At 36.7% G+C, this 25,903-nt stretch overlaps 1 protein-coding gene across 1 annotated transcript in view; it reads right to left on the bottom strand.

Moving 5' to 3' along the window:
• The window catches only part of LOC150102409 (calpain-B-like), a 913,019-nt gene that overhangs the window by 120,743 nt on the left and 766,373 nt on the right, over positions 1-25,903 (bottom strand). The window contains exons 14-15 of the mRNA XM_090399770.1: positions 13,949-14,166; positions 3,800-3,842 (exon numbers count right to left, since the gene is read on the bottom strand). Of these exons, the coding sequence (XP_090255896.1) occupies positions 3,800-3,842; positions 13,949-14,166 (261 nt within the window). The remainder of the gene's footprint in view (positions 1-3,799; positions 3,843-13,948; positions 14,167-25,903) is intronic.

Raw genomic sequence — 25,903 nt, 5'->3', positions numbered from 1 at the left:
ACTCTTGTCTTTCTCCAATGAACTCTATGTCTAGTAAAGATGGCATGATCTGCAAGTCCAGACTTTTCAGGTTTAAAGTATTCAATATAAGATTGGTGTTCTTCTAGCCAAATAGAGGCAGATCTTCCTGTTTGGCTGAAATAAGATAATCCACAAGAGCACAGAATCTGGTAGAACACCTGGATAATTAAGGTGTGGAAGCTTGTCCTTAGGAGAAGTGAGAAAGTGAAAAGTTTCCCCACCAAAAGTATACATTTGGTGGGGAAACTTTATAGGAAGTAGAGGAGATGAGAGATCCAGGAGTGATGGTGAATAAGTACAAGTTGCCATATTGCACAAGTTGTGAAGATGTCACATCAGATAATGACAATGATGCGGAGGTCTCTGACATGCAGAAATAAAGAGGTTATGATGCCATTGTATAAGGACTTGATGAGGACTCATATGGATTATTGTGCACGGATTTGGTCACTGGGTTTTCATGGCGATGAAAATATGTTGGAAAGGGTCCAGAGAAAATTCACAAAGGTGGTCGGTGGTCTTTGGAATGTAGAGAATGAGGACAGATTGAGAGAATGTAAGTTGCAAAGCCTTGTGAATAGGGGGAGATATGATTGAGACATTATAAGCTAGTCAGGGGTATGTCATGGAAGAGATTTTTCATAAAATGGGAGGGGAGGGGGGTAGAACAAGAGGCCATCCCTGGAAACTGTATAAGGAGGGTGTGAGCAGAGGGGTGAGGAACAGGTTGTTTACATGGAAGAGTGGTTTGTGAGTGGAATATACATTGAATCAGTTTAAGGCACAGTTTAATGAGCTTTGCGTGTGATAGTGTTTACCTCTCACGATGAATCTGCGACTTCATGGAAGTCAGATGTTAATAATTATAATTCATTTCTCGTCTTGTTGGCTGTAAAGTATGGTTATAAAGAAAACTAATTTTGTGTAGTTGCAAACAGCTGGAGATACACAAAATTTGTTTTCAGAAATTAAAATATTGACAAACAGCTGTTTAAAAAAAAAAAAACATCTGCAATAAAATTAATAACCCAAGGTATTGGAAGTGATGATTGAATAAATTCCAACATAAGATAATAAGCACCTAAAAAAATAATTTATCATAATTCTATTTGCAGGTATCCAATCCATTCATTTTCTGTTACCCATACCCAACAGCTATATTTGTTAATTCATGAAATTAAGCCATTCATGAAAATAAGCTCTGTCACTCATTACCAGTTGAGAAATTAATCCTTCCTCCTTATTAAAACTGCTCATTTTAATAAGGAGGAAACAGTTTAGACAAAAATGACATGCAAGCTTTACCATCAGATGTTGAAAGAATTTCTTGCACAAAGATGGATGGTTTTTGTTGGACGTCTTCAAAACTTTCTTGCAGATGTGCTCAATCAATGTGTGCTTATGTTATCCAAAGTGTAGTCCACCCAAATATATTTGATTAGTGCCCATTCCATCTATCTAAAATTTGAAACCTCTGTAGATGCTTCAAATTTCCTCTGCCACCCAAAAAAAGTAACACAATATCAGTTTTTATGTTATATATTCTTTTTGTCATTGCAATGTGTGGAAAGCTCTGCTGTATTGTCTTCCTATTCATCATTAAAATTCTACCCCCTGCATCTTTAATCTCAAAAACAAAGGGGGGGGGGAGATGAAATGAAACTAATTCATACTCTAGAAAAAAATAACAATACACAATCCATCTTTGGTCACTAAGTTATTATGTATAGAAATGGAGATCAGGTGATAAATAACTATATGATATATAATCACATCCATGACAGGCTGTAAGCCTACAGTACATTAGTAGAGTGGATGGGATAAATTCAGGAAGCCTGCTGTAGAGACCAAATGTGGAATTTTTTAAGACACTTCAGGCGTCAAATAAGCAGGATGGTAGTGGTCTCACACAGGGTGATTAAAATCACTTACCATTTAATGATATTCATAATGTGACAAACATTGGATTCAAACCCACAGCTTGCAGCTGAAGAGCAGACAGACACTCAGCCAAGCAGGTTGACAACTTGGACAATCATTAGAGAGTTTGGAGACTTATACAATTCTTATCTGCATAAAGCTTACATACAGTTTGGCTAAGCTTAGCTAACACTGTGTATCTGAAATCATTTGCATGACTTCTTGGTACACATATCTGACTATATGGTTGTTGAGCTACCATATAATCAGAAAAACTACTGCAGAAATTACTGCACTTCAGATTTGGGAAAGGTGGATCCCATTAACACCATATAATTCTTATGTACACCACATGCACACCATATACTTACAACAAAGTATACCGCATATGATTTGTGAATATTTCAGATTGTGATGAAGAGTCATGTACACTATCAATTCTTGAACTATTACTTTCTGATTTACAGATGCTTAGAATGAATTAGCAAGAAGTTTGCAACTTCTTGCTAATTCATAATTCATTTGGATAATCATTCATTATGGACATATCTGTCAAAGTGGTCTAAAACTTGAAAGTTTATTTTTCACTTGGTTAGACTATAATAAATTTAGTTTAATCCTTTATCCAAGTGTGAGCAAACAAAGTTTGTGCCTGAAAGTATCTTCAGGACTGGGTAAGGTGGTACAACGCCGGGCAACTCGTTGCAAAGGTGGAGCAAGCTAACAACACTCCTATCTCAGTATCTCCCATAATGCAAAACACATCTCCTTGCAGATATGTATAATGTTATGCATTAAGGGAAGGGCCACTACAAAGACTAGTTTTGACCTTTATTGAGGTCTCTTCAGTGGGAGCCAGGCCCAAGTGGAGATACCAGGCAGAAGCATTAGCAAGGTCAACTCTACCTATAGGAGTTGCCAAACAGTGTGCCACCTTTTTATTAAATTACTCTGGATTTAGAGAAAGATGTTGAAAGTTTATTTTTCACTTGGTTAGACTATAATAAATTTAGTTTAATCCTTTATCCAAGTGTGAGCAAACAAAGTTTGGTTTATAGTCTAACCAAGTGAAAAATAAACTTTCAACATCTTTCTCTAAATCCAGAGTAATTTAATAAAAAGGTGGCACACCGTTTGGCAACTCCTATAGGTAGAGTTGACCTTGCTAATGCTTCTGCCTGGTATCTCCACTTGGGCCTGGCTCCCACTGAAGAGACCTCAATAAAGGTCGAAACTAGTCTTTGTAGTGGCCCTTCCCTTAATGCATAACATTATACATATCTGCAAGGAGATATGTTTTGCATTATGGGAGATACTGAGATAGGGGTGATGTTAACTTGCTCCACCTTTGCAACGAGTTTCCCGGTGTTGTACCACCTTACCCCTGGTCTAAAACTTTATAATAACTATGTAGTTTGCAATTAGTATGGTTAATGCAGAGCAATAAACTCATAGGCAATAATTAGTGCAATTAAGTGCTGTGCTTACAACTGGTGATGTGCTCCCTTCTTTTTCTCGATTTTCCTAATATGAAGATAATGGTATTAGCATATGAAATGAGGAAAACAATATGCTACAGCATAATAGATTTTAAACAGATCAAGTATAAAAGTTGAACTTATATATAACAGAATATCAATAAAAGTAAAAAATAAACTATTTTGTTTTGTGTGTGTGTGTGTGTGTGTGTGTGTGTGTGTGTGTGTGTGTGTGTGTGTGTGTGTGTGTGTGTGTGTGTGTGTGTTGTTTGAGAAAAAGAGCCATTAAGGATCGCTTTTTTTTTAAAATGTTAACGGTACATTTAATAAATGTAAACCAGATTGAAATTTTGAAATGGACTTTCTTGTTTACTGCTTACCTCATCTTCTGCCTTTGTAAGTCCAATATCTTCATCATTTTCACTAAACAAATATATATATATATATATATATATATATATATATATATATATATATATATATATATATATATATATATTATAATAATAATCACTGCATTTTACAATTATATGCTAATAAACTTGATATCTTGAAATGTCTACCTCCCTGAAAGGAAATTATATATGATTATGAATCATATGCCTTTTAACATATTTTATAATGGAAAACTAAAATTACACTAAAATGTAATAACTAATAAAATGGATTTTCAATAACTCTGATCAAAATTGACTTTTGTAGCGATGTAAGTAGAAACAAGGGAAGAGTTCCAAAAGGCACTTTTGGAACTCTTCCCAACCCAGTGGTGGGTCATCCTAACCTGTCATAACAACATACAACTGAAGAACTCTATAAAAAAAAGTGCTGATGACCCATCCAGTAGTGGATTATTATTATTATTATTATTCAGGCTTCCATGGAGTCATGGTGTAATAACTAATAAAAATGTAACATCGCGGGAGGTCCTTCCTAGGAAACACAAAGTCTATCAAGACTCATCATGGGAGGTCCCTCCTAGGAAACGCAAACTCTATCATACCACTCCTTAAACTCATTGACCGTTCCCACTCTCACCACTCTATCAGGCAATGCATTCCATGGTTCAACCACTTTCCATGAAAAGAAACCATGCCTCACCGTCTTGCTTGCAGCTTCCTTTTGTAACTTCCAGGGATGGCTTCTTGTCATCACTCTTTCCTGCTGTTCAACCAAGCGAAAGAACTTCCCAGTGTCAATCCCCTTATATGAACACATTAAACTAGTGTTAATTTAGTACTGTAAGAATAAAGTATAAACTTCGTGATTATATCACAGCTTTGCACTTTTTATTCATTGCATTTGCTCTTTTATGCTGCACATTTACTGATGTTGCAGAATGTTATATTACATTATATTCCTCAGCATGTCTCTTATTACATCATTCAATCCATACAATTTGTATTTCCATCTCAGAAGATCAATGTGCTAACACTATAAAATGAACAGTTATAGAAATGATATTATTACACTCATCTAGGAGATCCTTTTGTCATATACACAGCTCATCATACCATGCTGTCCTAAACACACTCAAATTCTCTGCAGACACCACCCTCTCAAGCAAGGCATTCCAATCATTCACAACTCTGCATGCAAAAACCCTGCTCACATCCTCCTTTTACAGCTTCCAGGAATGACCTCTGTTTCTCCCCTGATCTTGCAGCATTTTCTGTAAAACTTCTTCAATATTGATCCTATAACAATCCCTTACTAACTTGTATGTCTCTATCATATAACCACTCTTCCTCTTATCCACTAGACTCTGTAAAGTGAATTTTTTCAACCTTTCCTCATATTCCACATTCCAGACATCAGAAATTTAGTCTGTTGCCTCTGGACCCTTTTCAACATTTCTTTGTCCTTTTGAAAATCAGGTGACCAAATCTATGCACATTAGTCCATGTGTGGTCTAATCAGAGCCTTATACAATGGAACGAATCTCCTTACTTCTACAAGTCAGTGTCCAAAACATCATTCCCAGAATTCATTGTGTTTTCCTCACAATTTTGGTAATGTGTCCTCTAAATTTTAGATCCTTATCCACTATCACCCCACAATCTCTTATTTCCTCCACTTCTGACAATATATCTCCACCAAGTGTAAATTCTACATCTCATCTTTGTTTTCCAAATTTTAAAACCTCCCATTTTGCAACATTGAAGTGGCATCCCCATTCTTGTATCCATTCGCTCAATTTATTCAAATCTTCTTGTAAGGCCACAACATCTTCTCTACTCTTCATATTTCCTCCAAACTTTGCATCATCTGCAAACAACTGAATATCCCCATTCAAATCTTTCCCAATATCATTAACATACAAGTTAAACAGCAATGGCACTAAAACAGACCCCCGAGGCACACCACAAGTGATTTTCCTCTTCCGGGATATTGCTCCTCCATACATGACTTGCTTGATATCTATCAGATAGCCAGTCTGTAATCCAATGCACTAATCTAATATCCATCTCCGTCCACTCTAGTTTGACTATCAACTTATCATGCGGTAATCTATCAAAAGCCTTTGCAAAATCAAAGTATATTACTGTGTATCCCTCTCTTCTGTCCTTAATGATACTGTCACCTAACTGTAATTAGTAAGATTACTAAAACATGATCTCTCTTTAGCAAATCCATCCTGTTCATCAAAGATAATACCATTGTTGTCAACCCAATTCTGGATCCTGGTTCTCACCAGCCTCTCTAACAGCTTAACCACAACATCTGGCACAACAGAGATAAGCTATAGTTTGATGCTTGAGTTCTATCACCTCCCTTATGAAGCAGCACAATCTTGCCCTCCTTCCACTTCTTTGGAACTTAACCCAGTGCAAGACTCATATTAAAAAAAAAAATGTCAAGGCAGATGCCAAACTCCCTGGAACATTCCTTCAGAAAACATGGTGATATATTATCAAAGCATACAGTCTTATTAACATCAAGTTTGCTCGATTCCCCATATACCTCTTGCTCACTTATAGTCAGTCTCTCCTCCCCATCATCAACTGCTCTCAAACTCTCCATGATGTCACATTCACAAGAATGAAAGACCTTTATGAACTGCTCATTAGTATCTCCATTATATCTTCTGCAGCAGTCGTTCTTATAGCATTTATTCCGATCAATGTCATCCTTCCATAATCATTCTTTTTTTTGCTACCTACATATCGAGAGAACTCCCTAGGATTCTTTTTGGCTTTATTAGTTAACTCCTGCTCATACTTCACTTTTGCTACCCTTACCAACCAAGTCACCCTCCTTGCCTGTTCTTTGTAATCCTCATGGAATTGATTACTACTCTTATGCTGCTTCCATAATGCCTTATTACTCTGTATCACATGCTTAATCTCTTCATTCATCTATTTCACACCTACCTTATTTAACATTCTGACCCTTGGAATACATTGCTTCTACTAGACCTTGAATATCCCCCATGCTGCATTTATCTCCTTTCCAGCTGACTCCTCATTCCATGCTACACCTGTAAGCTGTCTCCTGAGCTCCTCATAATCACCAACATTTTAGTTCCACAGATACCCTTTCCTCATAGAGGTCCTCACACTGCTAGCAACCACTCAGGTAATCACTTCATGGTCACTCTCACCAACTGGAAGGTGATTTGACACCTCATTTATAATTATGTTCTCTGATGAGATGATCAAATCCAAGACCCTCAATCCTCATGTGCCCTCTGTTATGTACTCTCTAATAGTTGTCCCTCAAAAACTCAAGAAACTCATTTTCTTCTCTTTCAGTTGCTATCTCATCATCTCAATCTATATTGCCATAATTAAAACTATCCATAATGATGAACCTTTTCTTATTTGCTTAGTTAATTTGATTATACATTTCATGGTCACTACATTCCACATTACAAGGTCTAAAACAACATCCAACTAAGTATTTCATTTTATTCACCTCTATCTCACACCACTATTTCTCTCTTGCATCTCTACCTTGTATGGAAAACTCTTTCTATATCATCAATAGCACCCCCCTCTCCCTTTTTACCTTTCTATCTTCAAAAAACACATCATAGCCTTCCATCACTATTCCTGTCAGATGTCATCCTCATCCAACGATGTCTCACTTAGTCCAACAATTCTTGAGTAAACAGACTAAATTAATGCAAACATTTCATTTGCCTTGGTTCTTACACTTCTAGCATTGGTATACAAACATAGCAGCTCATTCCTGGATCTATAACTAGTTCCACTGATACCACTTATTTGATGTGACTTCTCCATGCTTAACTCGAGCCATTTCTTTTTCTCCTCATTTATCTTAGAATATTTTTCAAATTTAACTGTTTTCCTTTGATTACAGGTCATCCCCTTCCCTTTTTGTCTACACATGCATTCACATCCTCTTGGAGTATCAACCTTTCTCATGCTGTGTTCCCATGCCCACTCTGAGCCTCTCAGTTTCCCTGTCTGTCTTGCACACCTGTTCTCTCATCCTCTATACTCGTGCCACTCACTTCTTCATTCATAACCTACTTTTCAATCTCTCCTGTCTTACTCTCCTCTTCTTCCACATCACTTCCCACTTGATCAGATTCATTCTCTACATTCACTTCTCTACCTCCCAGCAGCAGTCTCTCCAAGTGACTCACACCAAAACTATTCAAATGCAGTCCATCATTCTTACACTTTGTCCTTCAAACTCATTCCATGCAGGAACAAACTGCACTCCTTTCTCCTCACACAATTCAGCTAGCATATCATTTATAATCCTTGCTCTCTGCCTCATCTCACCACTATTATACCTGGACAACACACTTACTACCTTTCCTATCACACTATTATCTTTTATCCATCTCAACAACCTCCTGATATCCAATCTGGTATGTTCTTTGTTCCCAGTCAAGTCATTTGTCCCTATTACAACTACCAACTCTTTTGCTCAGTTACTTCTCATATCCAATGCTTCAATTACTCTACTCATTCTACCTCCAGGAAAACAAACCTTGTGCATCCTCTCATCCAGCACACCTCTAATAATTGAATCACCATACAATGCCACTCACGGATCTTTCGTTACCTTTTTTATACCAACATTTGTTTTCATTATTTTCACTTTTCCATACATATCTCAAATTCTCTTAAGAATTTGAGATATGGTACAACTTCATTCCACATCCATTTCATCTCCTGCCTGAACTTAACTCAAACTTTCATATCTTGCATCATTTTCACTCTCAATTTTGTTGCTAGCCATACACACTTATATGCAGTCAATGCCGCTTGCCACCTTACCCTTAACTACGCTTTGTTTTTTAACTTCCACTACATTCGTATCTTTTTCGTCCTTCTTACCATTCATTGTTAAGTTTATCAGATCATTCGTTCTCTTTTTCAAAACTTTTTTTACCATTTTTTGCTGCTCTTTTACACAGTCCCTCTTTTCTATCAGATGAGCACTCATATGCAAATATTTTTATCATCTAGAAGCATTAGCTTCGTGCTTTCACATGCTGTAACACATACTACTTTTATCTTGGCAACTCAGTGTGAATGTATTATAATTAAACAGTTTTAGCAAATGGTATGCAGATAATTCTAGCATTCACATTTTTTCTTAACTTAACCATCATTTAAAACAGTGACAAAAATGTTTGCCTATATCATCAAGAAATTAAACATTGACTTTAAATAAAAATAGCAGTATATGCAAGGAAAAATACTCACATAGATAATAATAATACACTTGAAAGATAGAGGAAAAATTTGCATACAGTTAAACCAAGACCAAGTTGATCCACTTAAAGTATGTAATGATAAATGAGAGTAATTCAATACTGCTTGTGAAATTTGAACTAAGCAATGAAATGGCATGTAGAATACATAAACTGGAATCTACTTTGAAGGTGGTACTTGAAGTACCACCTTCAAACAAAGGGATAAAATTACACAATGTGTCCAGCAGATGTCCCGACCCTTGTTCTCCAAGATGACAGAGAACCTTCACATGCACTATGAAATATGAAACTTATCTTAATGCTTCATTCGACCAAGATTCCACCAATAGTTGTGGATGTTTAAGATAAGATAGCGTACATATGGTACCGATAAAGAAAAAAATGGCGTCCAGGTCGCCATGTTTGTTTAAGAGTTTTGATGTAAACGAATTTATGCAATGTGCTGTCTGTGAGAGGTATGCTTTGCGAAGAGTGGTGGGAGTCTGGTTAGAGGGTGATAGTGGAGTTAATATGTGCAGAAAGTGTAAGGAGAATGAGGATCTCAAGCATGTTTCGGGTGGCGAGAGTGATATTGTTAACGATAGTCAGAATGTAGAAAATGGCGGTGTGATAGAGAATTGCGTGGTAGTGCCAGATAGGTGTGAGAGCGTCGTTGAAAGTGTAAATGAAGGTAGAAATACAGAACAAATGGATGATTTGAGTGATAATGAAAATGGTGAGATAAATGCGAGTAGTGAAATTGCACATTTGAACGGAGCGATATACAGAGCGAAAAGGCAACTGGAGTGTATGGAAAAATGTGTGCTGAACATACTGACTAATAACTGGCGTAAGTCTGTGATGACAAATAATAGAATGTTCGTAAATGTCAATAAAATGAAGGAGTGAGTGCTGTATGGGAATTCGCTATTAAGAGGTGTGATAGTTGAGAGTTTGACGAAGTCGTACCAGCCTGGTGCGAACATAAAGGACGTCAGCGAATCTATTCAAGTGCAAAAACAGAAGGTGAAAGAGATGATAATCGTGGCAGGAACAAATGATTTGAAAGTGGACAAAATGGAAATGATAGAGGATGTGAGGGAATTACTTGAGATAGCAAAAGAGAAGAGTGAGAGAGTTAGGATGGTGAGTATTTTACCACGGTATGACAGTGAAGTGTTTAGAAGGAGGGCCATAATTGCCAATGACTTTATGCGCGGGTTATGCATGGAGAGTGGTGTGGAATTTGTGGATGTGTGGAATGAGTTCGATGGGTGAAAGGACTTATATAAGATGGATGGGTTACATTTGAATGGAGTTGGTGTACAGAGGCTTGAAAAAATGTTGATGAATGATGTGGAAGTGGATGTACAGACTCAGGGAAACTAGATTTATTAAGAGGGGGTGGGAGTAGATATGCAGACTTTAGGGAGGCAGTTGAGTGTATGAATGAGTATATTATGCCCGAGCGAGTACGAAGGACAACAAATCAGAATGGGATAGTTAGTATAAGGCATCAAAGTAGGGATGGGACAAATGGGCTTCTGCAATTCATGTACACTAATTCCAGGAGTATTAGGAACAAGGAGGAAGAGTTTTTGGGGTTGGCACTTCCAGGCCACAGGTTGTTGGTATTAGTGAAACATGGCTGACAGAAGATGATAAAGCTAGTGGGATTGAATGCGACGGGTATAGCGTGTTCAGGAGTGACAGGGTGAATAAAAAGGGGGGGAGGAGTGTTATTGATGATAGCTGATGAGTTGCAGCCAAGGAGTATAGAAGTTGAACTGAAGGATAGAGAAAGGAGCACATTTGAGGCTGTTTGGTGTGAGATAGAATCTAGCAGAACAAAATATACAGTTGGGTGCTGCTATAGACCAGGTGATGGAATAGATGGTGGGGATAGTATGCATAGGCAAATAGAAGAAATGAGTGGAAGGAGGGTAATTATTATGGGTGATTTCAATTATGGTAACATTGACTAGAAAGAGGAGAGGGCACATGGGAATAAGGAATTGGATTTTATGCGGCTATTAAGGGACAACTATCTGCGGCAGCATGTAGTGGAAAATACCAGGGGGCAGAGAGTGCTTGACCTAGTAATTGCAACTGAGAATGTGGCTGTAACGAACATGACCATGTTGCCACCAATTGGTGAGAGTGACCATAAGGTCATGACTTGGGAGGTGGCTAAAGGAGTGGAATTTACCATTAAGACAGGGTACATGTGGAATTACCGGGCTGGCAAGTACAAGTATGACAAGCTTAGGTGTGTACTTGGCTCAGTGCCATGGCATGTAAAACTGCAAGGGCTGGATGTTGATAGTGCATGGGAGGTGGTTAAGAAGTGTTTGCAGGAGGCAATGGTTGACTGTATACCAAGAGTCCGAATAATAAATCAAGTAGGGGTTAAATGGATGAATAACACTATTAAGCTTGAACTGCAAAAAAAGAAACAATTGTGGAGGGAATTTAAGGAGAAAGGTGACCAGCAGGTGCAGGAACAGTATAAAGCTCAGGCCAGGATGGTAACAAGGGTGGTAAGAAAAGCAAAAGTGGATTACGAAAGAAAATTGGCCATGCAGGCTAAAGAGAATCCCAAACCAGTTTTTTCAATATGTTGCAAGTAAAAGGAAAAATGTTCATGGTAAAATGATCTTAAGAAATGCTGAGGGTAGGAAGGTAACCGAATCAGTCAATATAGTGGAATTACTGAGCGAGCACTTTGCAAGAGTATATCATCCAGGTAGTGACATTGCAGGAATGGAAGAACCAACAGCTTATACTGGAATTGTCATAAATGAAGTAGAGGTAACTAGTCTATTACAGAACCTCAATGTCAATACATCTGTGGGATTGGATGGTATACCAGCTCGTGTCGTACGTGAAGTGGCTAAAGAATTGTCAGTGCCCTTGACCATTTTGTTTAATTTGAGCCTCGGGTCTGGGTCAGTCCCAAGGGGGTGGAAAGAGGGGAAAATAGTTCCGCTGCATAAAGGTGGTTCCAAGGCTGCTGTTGAAAATTACCGCCCAATCAGCATAACAGGAATCATTATCAAGGTCTTGGATAAAATAGTCAAGAGGAAAATACAAGATTGGATAGAAGAAAATGGGATACCGTATCGGGGACAGCATGGTTTTGTGAAGGGTAGGTCATGCCTCAGTAACTTGCTCACGTATTATAACACAGTGACGGCTGAACTGGATAAGGGTAATGGGTTTACAATGATTCTACTGGACCTTGCTAAGGCCTTTGACAGGATACCACATGGAATTCTAATCAGTAAATTGCAGCATATGGGGATGGATATAGGGTTGGTGAGATGGATAGGAGGGTGGTTGATGGAGAGAGATATCAGAGAGTGGTTTATTCAGGAGTAGTCCACAAGACGGCGTGTGACTAGTGGTGTGCCACAAGGATCTGTTCTTGGACCACTGCTGTTTAATTTGTTCATTAATGATATAGGAAAGAATCTGAGAGGAACAGTTAATTTGTTTGCAGATGATGCAAAGTTGTGTAGAGCAATAGAGAATGCAGATGACGTCAAAATTTTGCAAGATGATTTGGATAGATTGGAGGTCTGGGCTAAGGTGAATGGATGTCAATTTAATGTGGAAAAATGTAAGGTTATACATTTTGGGGTGAAAAGATTAGCAGCAGTTTACTACATTGGTGGAACTGTACTCCAGGAAATTGATGAGGCACGAGATTTAGGAGTGTTGGTGGATAAGGAGTTGAAGTTTAGGGGGCACATTGCAAAAGTGGCCAAATCAGCTCATCAAATCACTTGGTTACTGAAGAATACATGGACAAGCAGGTTATTGTTCCTCTGTATCGAGCCTTGATAAGACCCCATCTAGACTACTGTGCCCAGATTTGGTCACCTAGGTTTCTTCTTGGTGGAGAGGATCCAGAGGCGAGTGACCAAGATGATAGCAGGTCTGTGGAATGAACCTTATGAGAACAGGTTGAGGATTTGTGGGTTGCAAAAATTGGTTGATAGGCGGAGGAGGGGAGACAATGATTGAGACATTCAAATTACTGAAGGGTTTCTATAAAATTAATTCAGAAGATATTTTTGAGAACAGGGCTGGTTGTGAGAGGACTAGGGGACATCCATGGAAACTGGGCAAAAGTGTGATTAGTAAAGGTGTTAGAGCTGGGTTCTTTACTTTTAGAGTGGTGAATGAGTGGAATGCGCTCCCAGAGTCTGTGGTGGATGCTGTGACAGTGAATGAGTTTAAGGAGAGGTATGATCGATACTGTATGAATGTCGAATAGTTGTGATGAATATGATTTGGGGCCTCCCTCAATGAGTCTAATGACTCCCTGGAGTTGCCCATAATAATAATAATAATAATAATAATGTACATATCATCATGTGTAAACGTATATTTCATTGTTAATAAAACCATTTACCCCATAAGATATATTGTTGTAGTTATTCAGTACTTTTTTTTCTTTTCAGCATGCTGTATATTACAACCAATTACATTATATCAGTTTCATAAGATTGCACCATACTTGCCTATATGGGCCTCATGGCCAATGTGCCATCATGCTAAATAAATAAATAAATCTGAATTTTGGTAAAGAAAATGTTTCCACTTCATTATAATAGCTAAAGATAACTAGAGATATGTTACAATATTCAAACAATTGTCATTATACAATTGAGAAAGAAATATTGCAAAAATGCAATACTAATTTGTTTTCTGGAAAGGCTGTTGCTAAGGATGATGGTACATGTCATTTATCGTGTATGGTATGTTAAGCATTTTAATTTGAATTCCAAAAAATATTAATAGTTAAATATACATTTCAGCAATTCTAAGTCAAATTTCTATTTACCTCATTACGTTTTTCTTCTCCGTAAATACTCTGAGAACAAACTCGCCATCCTCTTCTGGATCAAAAGTTGAAGGAACAATGCAGTAAGTTCCAGGTGGTAACTTAAAACGACAACTTATCTCTCTCAGATTAATGAATGTTGGTGAACGTGCAACAGATGCATTATATTTAAAAAACTCTTTGGGCAAAGGCTTTGGTGCAGTTTCTGGATCTTTCAGCTACAAAGCAGTAAAACATTATGTCAAATACTGAATTTCTTAATCTCTCTTTCTCCTTCTCTCTCTCTCACACACACACACACACACACAAATAAAACTGCTTCCATGGAAAGATATTCCAAGTTTTAAACTGCTCTTCAACTAAACAGTTTCTGTTTTTTATTTCGGTTACTACATGGCTAAGGCACCATGTGAAGTAGTGCATAGTAGTTCATGATGAGTCTTCTGACTCCATGGAGAAACCTGTATAATAAGAATATTTCTGTGTGACAGTAAAGAAGAAACTGTAATAATAAAGTTATAATAAGAAATTATTATTATTATCCACATAATTGATACACAGTCAAAACAAGATATCGTATAAACAAAAATTTGACTGGTGATACAGAACAATTCAGATTCTACCCAAGAATTTAAGAATAGTCCATCAGGTAGTGTCATAAAATATGAACTGTTCCAAGTAATGCTGTATTTTTGTAGGTCATATGGGGTCACTTCATTGATGTTTAACTGCTGTAAATAGTTGGATAGCTTCTTTGAAGCTGCACCAATAAATAACAATTGGGATGACTTCGGTGTGTTTAAGCCACAACTGGCCAACTTCGATTGCCAGATCTCAATATTTAGTAATTTTTTCCAGTTCTTTGTTGTTAATGTTGTTATCACTGGGTACTGCTATATCAATAATCCAAACCTGTCGATGTTCGATAATTGTGATGTCAAGTCTATTGTGTTCCAAATGCCAATCAGTTTGTATTCGAAAGTCCCAGAGAATGTTTGCTGTTTCGTTTTCCAATACTGTCTCTATTTTATGCTGCCACCAGTCATCAGAAGTAGGAAAGCCATATTTTTTGCATAGATTCCAATGAATTATTTTGGCCACTTGATCATGGTGGTATTTATAGTCAGTTTGAGCTATTTTGCTGCAGGCACTGATTAGTGTTCTACAGTCTCATCTTTCTGATTGCATAATCTGCATTTGCTGTTATTATTGATATTCAAAATTTTTGCTTTCATCGCATTCGTTTGTAATGCCTATTCTTGAGCTGCTAGAATAAATCCTTCTGTTTCTTTTTTAATGTATCCGTATTGTAGCCATTGCCACGTCTTGCTCATGTCAATTTTGTCCTCAGTATCTCAAAGAAATTGGCCATGCAAGGGTTTATTTTTCCAGCGCACGTATCTGTTATTTTGTTGTTCCTTTTTGTAATCGCATTTGTTTCCTGTTGCTTTTAGAAGACCCTCCTTTGTAATTGCTTGAAGCATTGGCTCAGAGCTATTGTTGATGTAACATCTTAAACTAATTTCCTCTTCTTAAACAGTCTGTCTCACTTGCAGCAGATTCCATCCACCTATTCTCCTCGGTAAGTACAACCGGTCAACATCACTTCGTGGATGTAATGCATGATGCATAGTCATTACTTTTCTAGTTTTGCACTCCAGTTTGTCCAGGTCTTCTTTTGCCCAATCTATTATGCCAGCTGTGTATCGTATAACTAGTATAGCCCAAGAATTCACTGCTCTAATTGTGTTTAATCCATTTAGTTTTGTTTTCAAAATATTTCTAACTCTTTTGATGTATTCTGATGCTGCCTGTTGTTTAACTTTCGAGTGGAGAATATCATTGACTTCTAATATTCCTAGGTTTTTATAGTGTTTGTCAGCTGAAATTGCTTTTATATATTTCTCTTGATCAAAATTAAAATTGCTAGTGTCATTAATTTTTCCTCGTTTAATAGATAAAATTGCACATTTATCTAACCCAAATTTCATTTTGATGTCATCACTGAAAATACAAACTGTGTTCAATGAAGAGTCTATTTGCTGGGCCGATTTTCCATATAACTTCAAGTCATCCATATACAACAGATGGGATATTTTAATATTACATTTAGGAATTTCATATCCAAGTTTAGTTTTCTTCAGAATCATAGACAAAGGTATCAAAGAAATGTTGAAGAGCAATGCTGACAAGGAATCACCTTGGAAAATTCCATGTTTAATGCTGATATCTCCGAATCATTCATTATTCACTATTAACATTATTGTCCATGATTTCATATCAGCAGCCAGAAACTAACATATGTTTTTGCTAATTCCAAATATTTGTAGTGATTTTAGGATCCAGGAGTGTGGGAGGGAATTGAATGCTTTCTTGTAGTCTATCCATGCCATGTTTAAGTTAGTTTTTCATCTTTTTAATTTCTGAGAATCATTTTTATTAATAAGGATCTGGTCTTTTGTTCCTCTAGATTTTTGAAAATTGCCTTTTTGTTTAATCAGATAAATCTGATTATCTGATAAGTAGTGGTATATGGAATTTGCTATGATTGCAGTGATCAGCTTAAGCATAGTTGGTAGGCATGTTATTGGACGATAGTTACTTGGGTCTGCACCCATCTTTCATGAAGAGAAAAGTGCGCCCAAATATCATCCAGTCTTCCACTGAGCCTGGCTGCAACAAATAATTAAATTGTTCTGCCATTTAATCATGTAGACAGGTTAGATGTGTTAACCAAAATTCATGTAGTTCATCTTTGCCAGGTGCACTCCAATTTTTTTAATTCTCTAGCTTGTGCACTGACCATTTCTTTAGTGATAATGACATTTTACATTTGTTTTTGTTTCATTTCTGATTCTATTTCCTTAATCCATGAGGCATCCTTGTTGTGTTCAATAGGATTATCCCAGATTGAATTCCAAAATTTGAATGTTTCTTCTTTTTTTGGTGAATGATTGTTTGCATTTGTATTTCTCTGGAGAGACTGAAAGAACTGACGTTGGTTCTGTCGAAATTGCATATTTTGCACATATTGGTTTATTCTTGCCTCATATCTTTTAATTTTCTGTGCAGTCACTATAATTCTTTGTTTTTGCTCTTCAATAACTTAAGCAATTGTTTTCTTGGCCAAATTATGTGTGTTAACCAGTTTGTTTTTGATGTTATTATTTTTCAGCCGTTCTTCTTTAGAACTCTTTAAGTTGCTCAGATCAGCTTGAAGTTTGTTGACTTTTTGTTCCAACTGAATTTTCCATGGTATAGATTGTTTCATCCTTGGCTTCTGCTCTTGTGGTTTGCAACCAAGCTTCACTGTAATGATATAGGCTGTGCTGTACAGGAGCTGATTTGTTTCATTTATACTATCGGTTGTGATAGTATATCATGGTGGTAGTCTTATATGGTCATTTATGGAGTTCATATGTTCCAATATCCCTGACTTCATTTTACACTGCACTTCTGTCAAAACATTCTGAGGTATGTCGTCAGCTTGATGTTTACTGAGTTGAATTCCAATGTTTGATATAGCTACCTCCTGATGATTTGCTGTTACTGGAGTTGTTTGTTTATTACGTAACTATTGCAGCTCAAGTTCAGTAAATATTTTGTTACAGAAAATGAAATGCATTTAGTCCATAAGTCTTTATTCTGTTATTGCAGATTCTGGGAATTTTTATTTCCAAATTAAATACATACACTTTCTGAAACCTCGTTTTTCTGATGTTGATCTGTTAAAAACATTTCATAACTTCTCTGTTTTCTTCTATAGTCCATTTTTTATGTTTGGTTTCTTCCAGTCACTTTTCAGCTTCCTACCCTGATTGCCCAGCAAGGAGGACTGGGTCCTGTAGCCCACTTGTCACCTGATGCCCAGATCCCCAACATCTGACGCAGTCCTTGATGACCCGGGCGTCAACTGATATGGTATGGATCTCTTCTTCCTTTTCACCATTAAGATGAGGGAATGGAACACTGTTAGTTTGGCTCCTCAGTTGAGACCTGTCTGACAAGGGCGGCCCTGCTGGTAGCTATGCTACTGCCAGAATAGCTCTCAACATCACTGAAGCATGCAAGCCCCACCACCACAACGACAAGGCTGTGTTCCTTTGGGGGATTATTATTAATAAAATACAAGTAATAATAAGAAATAATAATGAGAAGAAGGGGTTTAAGGCATAGTTAGATGATCTTTTTGCATGAGTGTGAACCTCCTCCAATGAGTCCATTGAGGTCTGATGTTAATAATGATGCTAATGATAATAATAATAATAATACTAATAATATCTCTGTGTCAATGATTCTTGAAATGAAGCACAGAATTGAAAACAGAACAGACATGTTTATACAGATATTCAAAGAAAACATTTATACAGTGAAGGTTTATGCATACTGGAAATTCTGCATGGTGCCATGCCAAAATAGCAATACTAATTTTAAAAGTGTAATCTTTTCAGACTTACTCCAAACCTTTCCTTGCATAATCATATTGCTTCTATAGCATCATCAGCTTCCAAAAAATGTGGCATCATTTTCCACTTGAGGCAAATACTTCTCTTCTGACCATTTACTTACTCTGTATAAATCCCAAATCACACTAATCTTGGAATACTGCTCTCATGTTTGGGGCAATACACCTAAGACTTACTTAAAAATTCTTCATGCTGTTCAGAGAAGAGCAGTTAAGTTGATTAATGACATCTCTTACAGACTCTCTTCAGCCACTTTCTCATAGAAGACCATGGCCACTGATCAGCAGAACTAGCATCCTTTATGCCTCACATTTCTGCCAGATCTACAGAAACTCAAGCAACAACTACTCCACATCCATTTGCAGTTGAACATACTCAGCAAGTCTGCTACTCCCAGTCATCTTTCATTCCATTTGTAAAAAATTATTAAAGACGGAAACTTAAACTTACTTCATGTAAGTACATATAGAAATACTTAGCTGTTCTGTAGAAAGTTTCTGGTATTGAGACCACATATTTTTAGACAAATAATGAGTTTAAAAAAAACAAACAAATATAATTCTACAAGTTTTGTAAGTCATCAGACTCACATCATCAGGGGTACTAACAAACATTACACACACAAAAAGACTAGAAACAATTAATTACACATATTAGATGTTATCAGAACTTTCACAAGTGCATACAAACAAGTAACCAGAATAAAAAACTTTAAACGAATTACTGTCTTAATTAGATGTAGCAGGCTCGGTCTGCAGTCATTAGATTTTTAATGAAAGTAGACCAAACTTGGTGTAGGATTAAGCTTTATTTTTGGTTACATTGTGTGGAAAACTGCAGCATTTCAGAGGTATCCTTGAAGTTTCTTGTAAAACAATTATGATCAATATGTAGCATTTTTGTTTCTTGCCAAACTATTTGATGGCCTGTGTTAGTTGTATTATACACCAGACAGCATACCTGATTTATGCTGTCCGGAATGGAAAATTTCAAATTTTCCATTCCAGACATTCCATTCCAAGCTATCACAAGAAACCAAAAACTTGGTTAAATTACATTGATATTTTCATTTTTGAGTCAGGAACAATGGATGACTTAATTTAATTTAAAGATTATCATAACAACTTGCATCTCAACATAAAATTCACTCTTAAACTGGAAGACCGCAAAATGTTACTATTCCTTGGTATCCTTGTTGAAGTAAACAAAGAAGAAAAAAAGATTGACCTTTTCCGTATACTGAAAACCTACCATAACTGGGAGATTTTTACATGATATAAATATCATTATCCATTAGAAAAGACAGACATGGTTAAAACATTATGAGATAGAGTATACAATATTTCCACTATGTCAATTAACAAGAATTAAGAGCTGTGCCACCTGAGGCATACTCTTGCCCTCTATACTTATGAGCCCAAGACAATCAACAAAATTCTTAATATATCTCCAGCAGCTCCTTTACTTAACAAGATTTCAATAATGAAATATGGAAATTAATGGTAAATTTTTCACATATGTGTTGGATGTGCAATATAAAGATAATTTATTCTGAAATCAAACCTTCTTTAGATAAAAAAAAAGGTGATGTTCAACCTTTTTATATATCAGGATTATATATTTAATTTTGGAGAAGAATGTCTTATGGGCGAGAAAAGATTAGCAAAACAAGTGTTCTCTGCCAGGTTGGCAGGAAAACGACCTAGAGGAAGACCAAGATATAGGTGGATTGATACGGTACAATGTGCTTTAGATGATAGAAATATAAGATCTGATAATGATAATATTGGAGTCTTGACAAGTAATAGACTGATTTGGAAGAAAATTGTAAATAGGAAGTTAGTAATGATGTAAATTTTTCATGTAGTATTATCATATCCTGTACACCCCTTGAGGGTACATGTCAAGAATTTGATGATGTTTTTCATACTGGAATTGTTATAGCCATGTAATGGCATAGTGTAAAATATTTTTAATAATATAGTTTGCATTGCAAAATTAAATTATTACCTTAAACATGCATCAAAAAACTTTAAATTTTTGTTGGTTTGGTAGCCAATATTAATTAATAACAGAAAGTTTTTTCACTTAGTTATAAAATAAATTATATTTGACAAGAAATTATATTCTTGTTTAATTTTTTAAACAAATATAAGCAAATAAAGTGTGCACATGAAGTATCCTCACACCTAGACTACTTATACAGAGAGGCTGGAACAGAAAAGAAAACTACGTAGACAATGGGATGTAAATAAATAATTTGATAATTATTTATAGCCAATGTTTTGCTAGCTTAAGCTAGCATTATCAGCAGTAATTTAACACTACCAAACTCAGTGAAGACAGAAACTAAAGCGACCACAATAACAAGGGCGGTCACATGTGTGGAGAGCAACAGTGGTGCTCTCTGTGGTGTTTCCTGTCTCTCTCTCTCTCTCTCTGATTTGAAATGGGATTTGTAAAGTAGCCTGGCTTTCTTCCATCTTATGAAGTGGTCTTTCTCTATGGCATGTTGAGATAGTCTGCTTTTTGGTTTTCCAAAAAGCAGACTATCTCCATTCTTTTTGTATTTTTTGTGTTCTTTCTTCTACTTTAGTAAGGAAACATGTGTCCTCACCATGCACACACATAAAAAAGTGATGTATGTCAAAGTATGTCCAAAGTGAGGTGACAAGAGTTTATTTGGTAAACTCTTGTGGCCTCACTTTTACTTTACATAGGATAATAGTTATAGGCTGTCTTAAGAAAACATAGGAAGGAAGACAAACATCACAACTGAGACTTACAGAGATTAGACATCTCTTCTCATACTTAAGATAACTTAATGGCAGCCTTCAATTCTCTGTCTACAGAAAGAAAAACCAACATAGAAATACATCTATTCTCTGTGTGATCACTGAACTATTCAAAGTCAGGTGCAATCGACTTAGTTACACTCATTACTCTACAGAAGTTTTTACAACAGGAGTTGAATTTCCTTAAATTAACATTTCATTCTGATAATATAATAAATTTAGTTTAATCCTTTATCTAAGTGTGAGCAAACAAAGTTTGCGCCTGAAAATATCTTCAGGACTGAGGTAAGGTAGTACAACACCAGGCAACTCTTATTCTTATCACTAGTTACTAGATCACTGATATTAAGAATATCACTATTCTTAATATTTACCCTTAATGCACAGCCCATCTCCTTGGGGAGATGTATGATGCTATGTATTAAAGGCAAGGGGGGGCACTACCCAGACCGGTTTCGACCTTATGAATAAGTAAAGCCGTCTCTAAAAATTCGGACGATCCCTAGGCCACTCAATCGTGGGTGAAAGACCGTCCATCTCAGCATTGGCTCCACTCAGTGATGGCCTTCCACCCACATGCCACCACCGAGCAGAACCGCTCAAATTCCGAAGAAAAGCATTCACCGACAAAACCCCTCAGCGGGCCATGCCGGAGAACACTTTCCCCGGAGACTCAAATTGCTCCCTTAAGGCAAAAACCTTAAGAGAGTGAACTCATAATAGCCCCCACCGGTTTCGACCTTTATTGAGGTCTCATCAGTGGCAGCCAGGCTAGAAATACCAAGATTTTAGTAATACAGAGCTTATAAGTATTTTACCAGAACAAGTTACCATAAGGTGTTTTATTTAACCTTATTAAATAAAAATCTCAGGAGGAGATATAAATGTTGAAAGTATTTTACCTTGAGTATAATAAATGTTAAAGATACCAAGCTATTTTAAACATAGTTTTACTCCATTTCCCAAGTAAGCAAACAGACAAACATTAAGATTAGTGATCAGAGCTTATTCTAATTTTATCATGAGTTGCCTTGGTCTTGCACTACGTGCAGAGTCTGCTAGACTTGCAACACTTGCAGGCAAATTTGACTTGTTTGTCTGTTTGCTTACTTGGGAAATGGAGTAAAACCAGGTTTAAAATAGCCTGGTATCTTTAACATTTATTATACCCAAGGTAAAATACTTTCAACATTTATATCTCCTCCTGAGATTTTTATTTAATAAGGTTAAAACACCTTATGGTAACTTGTTCTGGTAAAATACTTATAAGCTCTGTATTACTAAAATCTTGATATTTCTAGCCTGGCTCCCACTGATGAGATCTCGATAGGGGTCGGAACTGGTGGGGGCTGGCCTTGAGAGGCTCTGCTTGGGGATAGGTTTTTGCTTGTCTCTGAGTAGGGCCACCGCTGAGATTATGGCTCTGGCTGGTGGTGGGGTGAGCCTGCCACTGGGTACGGCCAATGCTGAGAAGTTCTTCTTGGTGACGGGGTTAGCCTGTCACTGAGTGGAACAACGCTGAGTTGGACGGTCTTTCGGCCACTATGGAGTGGTCTAGGGATCGTCCTAATTTTTAGAGAGGTCTTTACTTAAATACTTAAATACACCTCAATAAAGGTCAAAACCGGTCTGGGTAGTGGCCCCTTGCCTTTAATACAAAGCATCATACATCTCCTCCAGGAGATGTGCTTTGCATTATGGGTAAATATTAAGATTAGTGATCAGAGCTTATTCTACTTTTACCATGAGTTGCCTTGGTCTTGCACTACGTGCAGGGTCAGCCAGACTTGCAACACTTGCAGGCAAACTTGACTTGTTTGTCTGTTTGCTTACTTGGGAAATGGAGTAAAACCAAGTTTAAAATAGCTTGGTATCTTTAACATTTATTATACCCAAGGTAAAATACTTTCAACAACCATTAATCATGTGTGAGTGGGGGACCTCTTGTGATTAGTCTTTGACTCCATGGTGGTCCAATGCTAACAACAAAGGTGATATGGAGATCCAGAAGGATGACTGAAGTAGATCAGGGAAAAGGAAAACGATTGCCTGTTCAATTTGGAAAATTATAGGGTTATTACTGTGATATGAGGAGATTGCAAGCTGTGTACTACACTGATGGAACTAAAATGTAAGAAACTGATGAGGCTCTGGATTTGAGGGTGACTGTGGGCAGAAAATGGAAGTTTAAAAACATACTGAAAAAATAGCCAAACAGCTAATCAGCACCTGGATGCTGAAGAACACACTAACAAGTAGATATAAGGAGTTATTTAAATTAAGGGAATATTAAATCCCACATTGTTTTCAAACCGAATAAGAAACTCAAAGATCGGAATCAAAGTTTCATGCCGAATATAGTAACTATAAAAGTATCGGCGACTACTAGTGTAAGCTAAAGCAGATAGTCCAAGTACATAGTACAAACTAGGGCAACTCATAGCAAAGGTGGAGAAAGTTCTGATTGCTATTCTTAGTATTTTCCATAATGTAAAACCCATCTCCTAGGAGATGTATGATGTTATTACATTATGGTGGGAGGTCACTACCCAGACCGGTTGTGATCTTTATTGAGATCTCATCAGTGAGTAGCTAGAACAAAATAATACCAAGGGTATAGTAAAAAAAGAACTTATATACTTTGCTATACGAGTTGTCAAACTCGTATAGCAGAGTATATAAGGACGATGTACTTTAGCTTACGCTAGTAGTCGCCGATACTTTCATAGTTACTATATTCGGCATGAAACTCTTTGATTCTGATCTTTGAGTTTCTTATTTGGTTTTAAAACAATGTGGGATTTAATATCCCCTTAATTTAAATAATGTTTACATCGCCGAAATGAAGCCTAATGGCTCTTTATATTTTAAATAATTTATGGGTGCACCTTTTTGACAACTCGTATAGCAGAGCATATAAGTTCTTTTCACTATACCCTTAGTATTATTTTTGTCTAGCTACTCACTGATGAGATCTCAATAAAGATTGAAACCGGTCTGGGCAGTGACCTCCCACCATAATGTATAACATCATACATCTCCTAGGAGATGGGTTTTATTTTACATTATGGAAAATACTAAGAATAGTGATCAGAACTTTCTCCACCTTTGCTACGAGTTGCCTTAGTTTGTACTACATACTGGGACTATGTGCTTTAGCTTACGCTAGTAGTTGTCGATACTTTTATAGTTACTATATTCGGCATGAAACTCTTTGATTCTGATCTTTGAGTTTCTTATTCAGTTTTAAAACAATGTGGGATTTAATATCCCCTTAATTTAAATAATATTTACATCGCCAAAACGAAGCCTAATGGCTCTTTATATTTTAAATGATATAAGGAGTTATTATCATCTTTATTTCTGCTTGTTTCCTTATGTCTGGTCATTATAAGGCTAATGGAGATATATATATATATATATAGCTACATCTGGAAATGCACACAGATCTAGCCACCAGAATTTCTTGGAGATGAAGTGATGAAGGGTATTTAGAGGTAGGTCACCAAGATGGAAGGCAGGCTTATGGAATGCTCTCTGTGAAGACAGATTGAAGGTTTATATTACAAAGTTTAATTGATAGAAGAAAAAAGGGATAGGATGCAAACAGATAACTTCCCAAAAGCATTTTACAAAATTGGTGTAGAAGAAATTTTTGATACATGACAAGAAGGGTAAGAATAAAGAGTCACCCCTGGAAATTATGTTAGATGGTTAGAAAGGTATGAGAGACTAGTTTTTTTTTTTTTTTTTTTTTTAGAGTGGTGAATGGGTGGCCAAATTTCTCAGTGATTGATTTCAAAAAGAAATACAAGAAATATATGTGAATACACTGAAGAATAAGTTCTCAGCAACTCCTGATTCATCATTTAAAACTCAGCTTACTAAGTTTTGAAATAAGAATCATAAAAGATAGCAAAAACAGACAAAACTTGATCTAACGATCAATACACAATAAGATAATTGGTGTTTGGGGAGTTGAGTAAACTAGATGTAAATAAGGCTGTGGGACTTGATAATATATCACCACATATTCTGAAGGAAAGTGCCAGAGAGTTGACACCTGCCTTGACATATTTTTTTAATATGAGTCTTGCACTTGGTCAAGTTCCTAAGGAGTGGAAGGAGGGCAAGATTGTGCCACTTCATAAAGGAGGTGATCGAACTCAAGCATCAAACTATAGGCCTATCTGTGTGTCAGATGTTGCAGTTAAGTTGTTGGAGAAGCTTGTGAGAACTAGGATCCAGAGTTGGGTAGACAACAATGGTATAATCTTTGATGGACAGCATGGATTTGCTAAAGGGAGGTCATGTTTTAGTAATCTACTTACTTATTACAATAAAGTGACTGCTTCCTTGGACAGAGGAGAAGGATACACAATAATATACTTGGATTTTGCAAAAGCTTTTGATAGAGTACCTCATGATAAGTTGACAGTCAAACTAGAGCAGATGGGTTTGGATATTAGATTAGTGCATTGGATTGGAGACTGGCTATCTGATAGGTATCAACAAGTTGTGTATGGGGGTGCGATATCCAGGAAAAGGAAAGTCACTAGTGGAGTGCCTCAGGGGTCTGTTTTAGGGCCATTACTATTTAACTTGTATATTAATGATATTGGTGAAGATTTGGATGGAGATATTCAGTTGTTTGCGGATGATGCAAAGTTGAGACGAATCATCAAGAGTAGTGA

Source organism: Typopeltis vanoorti, chromosome 10 (assembly GCF_054136105.1).
Source record: "Typopeltis vanoorti isolate ZY-2024b chromosome 10, IOZ_Tvanoo_1.0, whole genome shotgun sequence".
Classification (NCBI taxonomy): Eukaryota; Metazoa; Arthropoda; class Arachnida; order Uropygi; family Thelyphonidae; genus Typopeltis; species Typopeltis vanoorti.
Note: the sequence above shows the minus strand (reverse complement) of the source record. Positions and strands in the feature narration are given on the sequence as shown.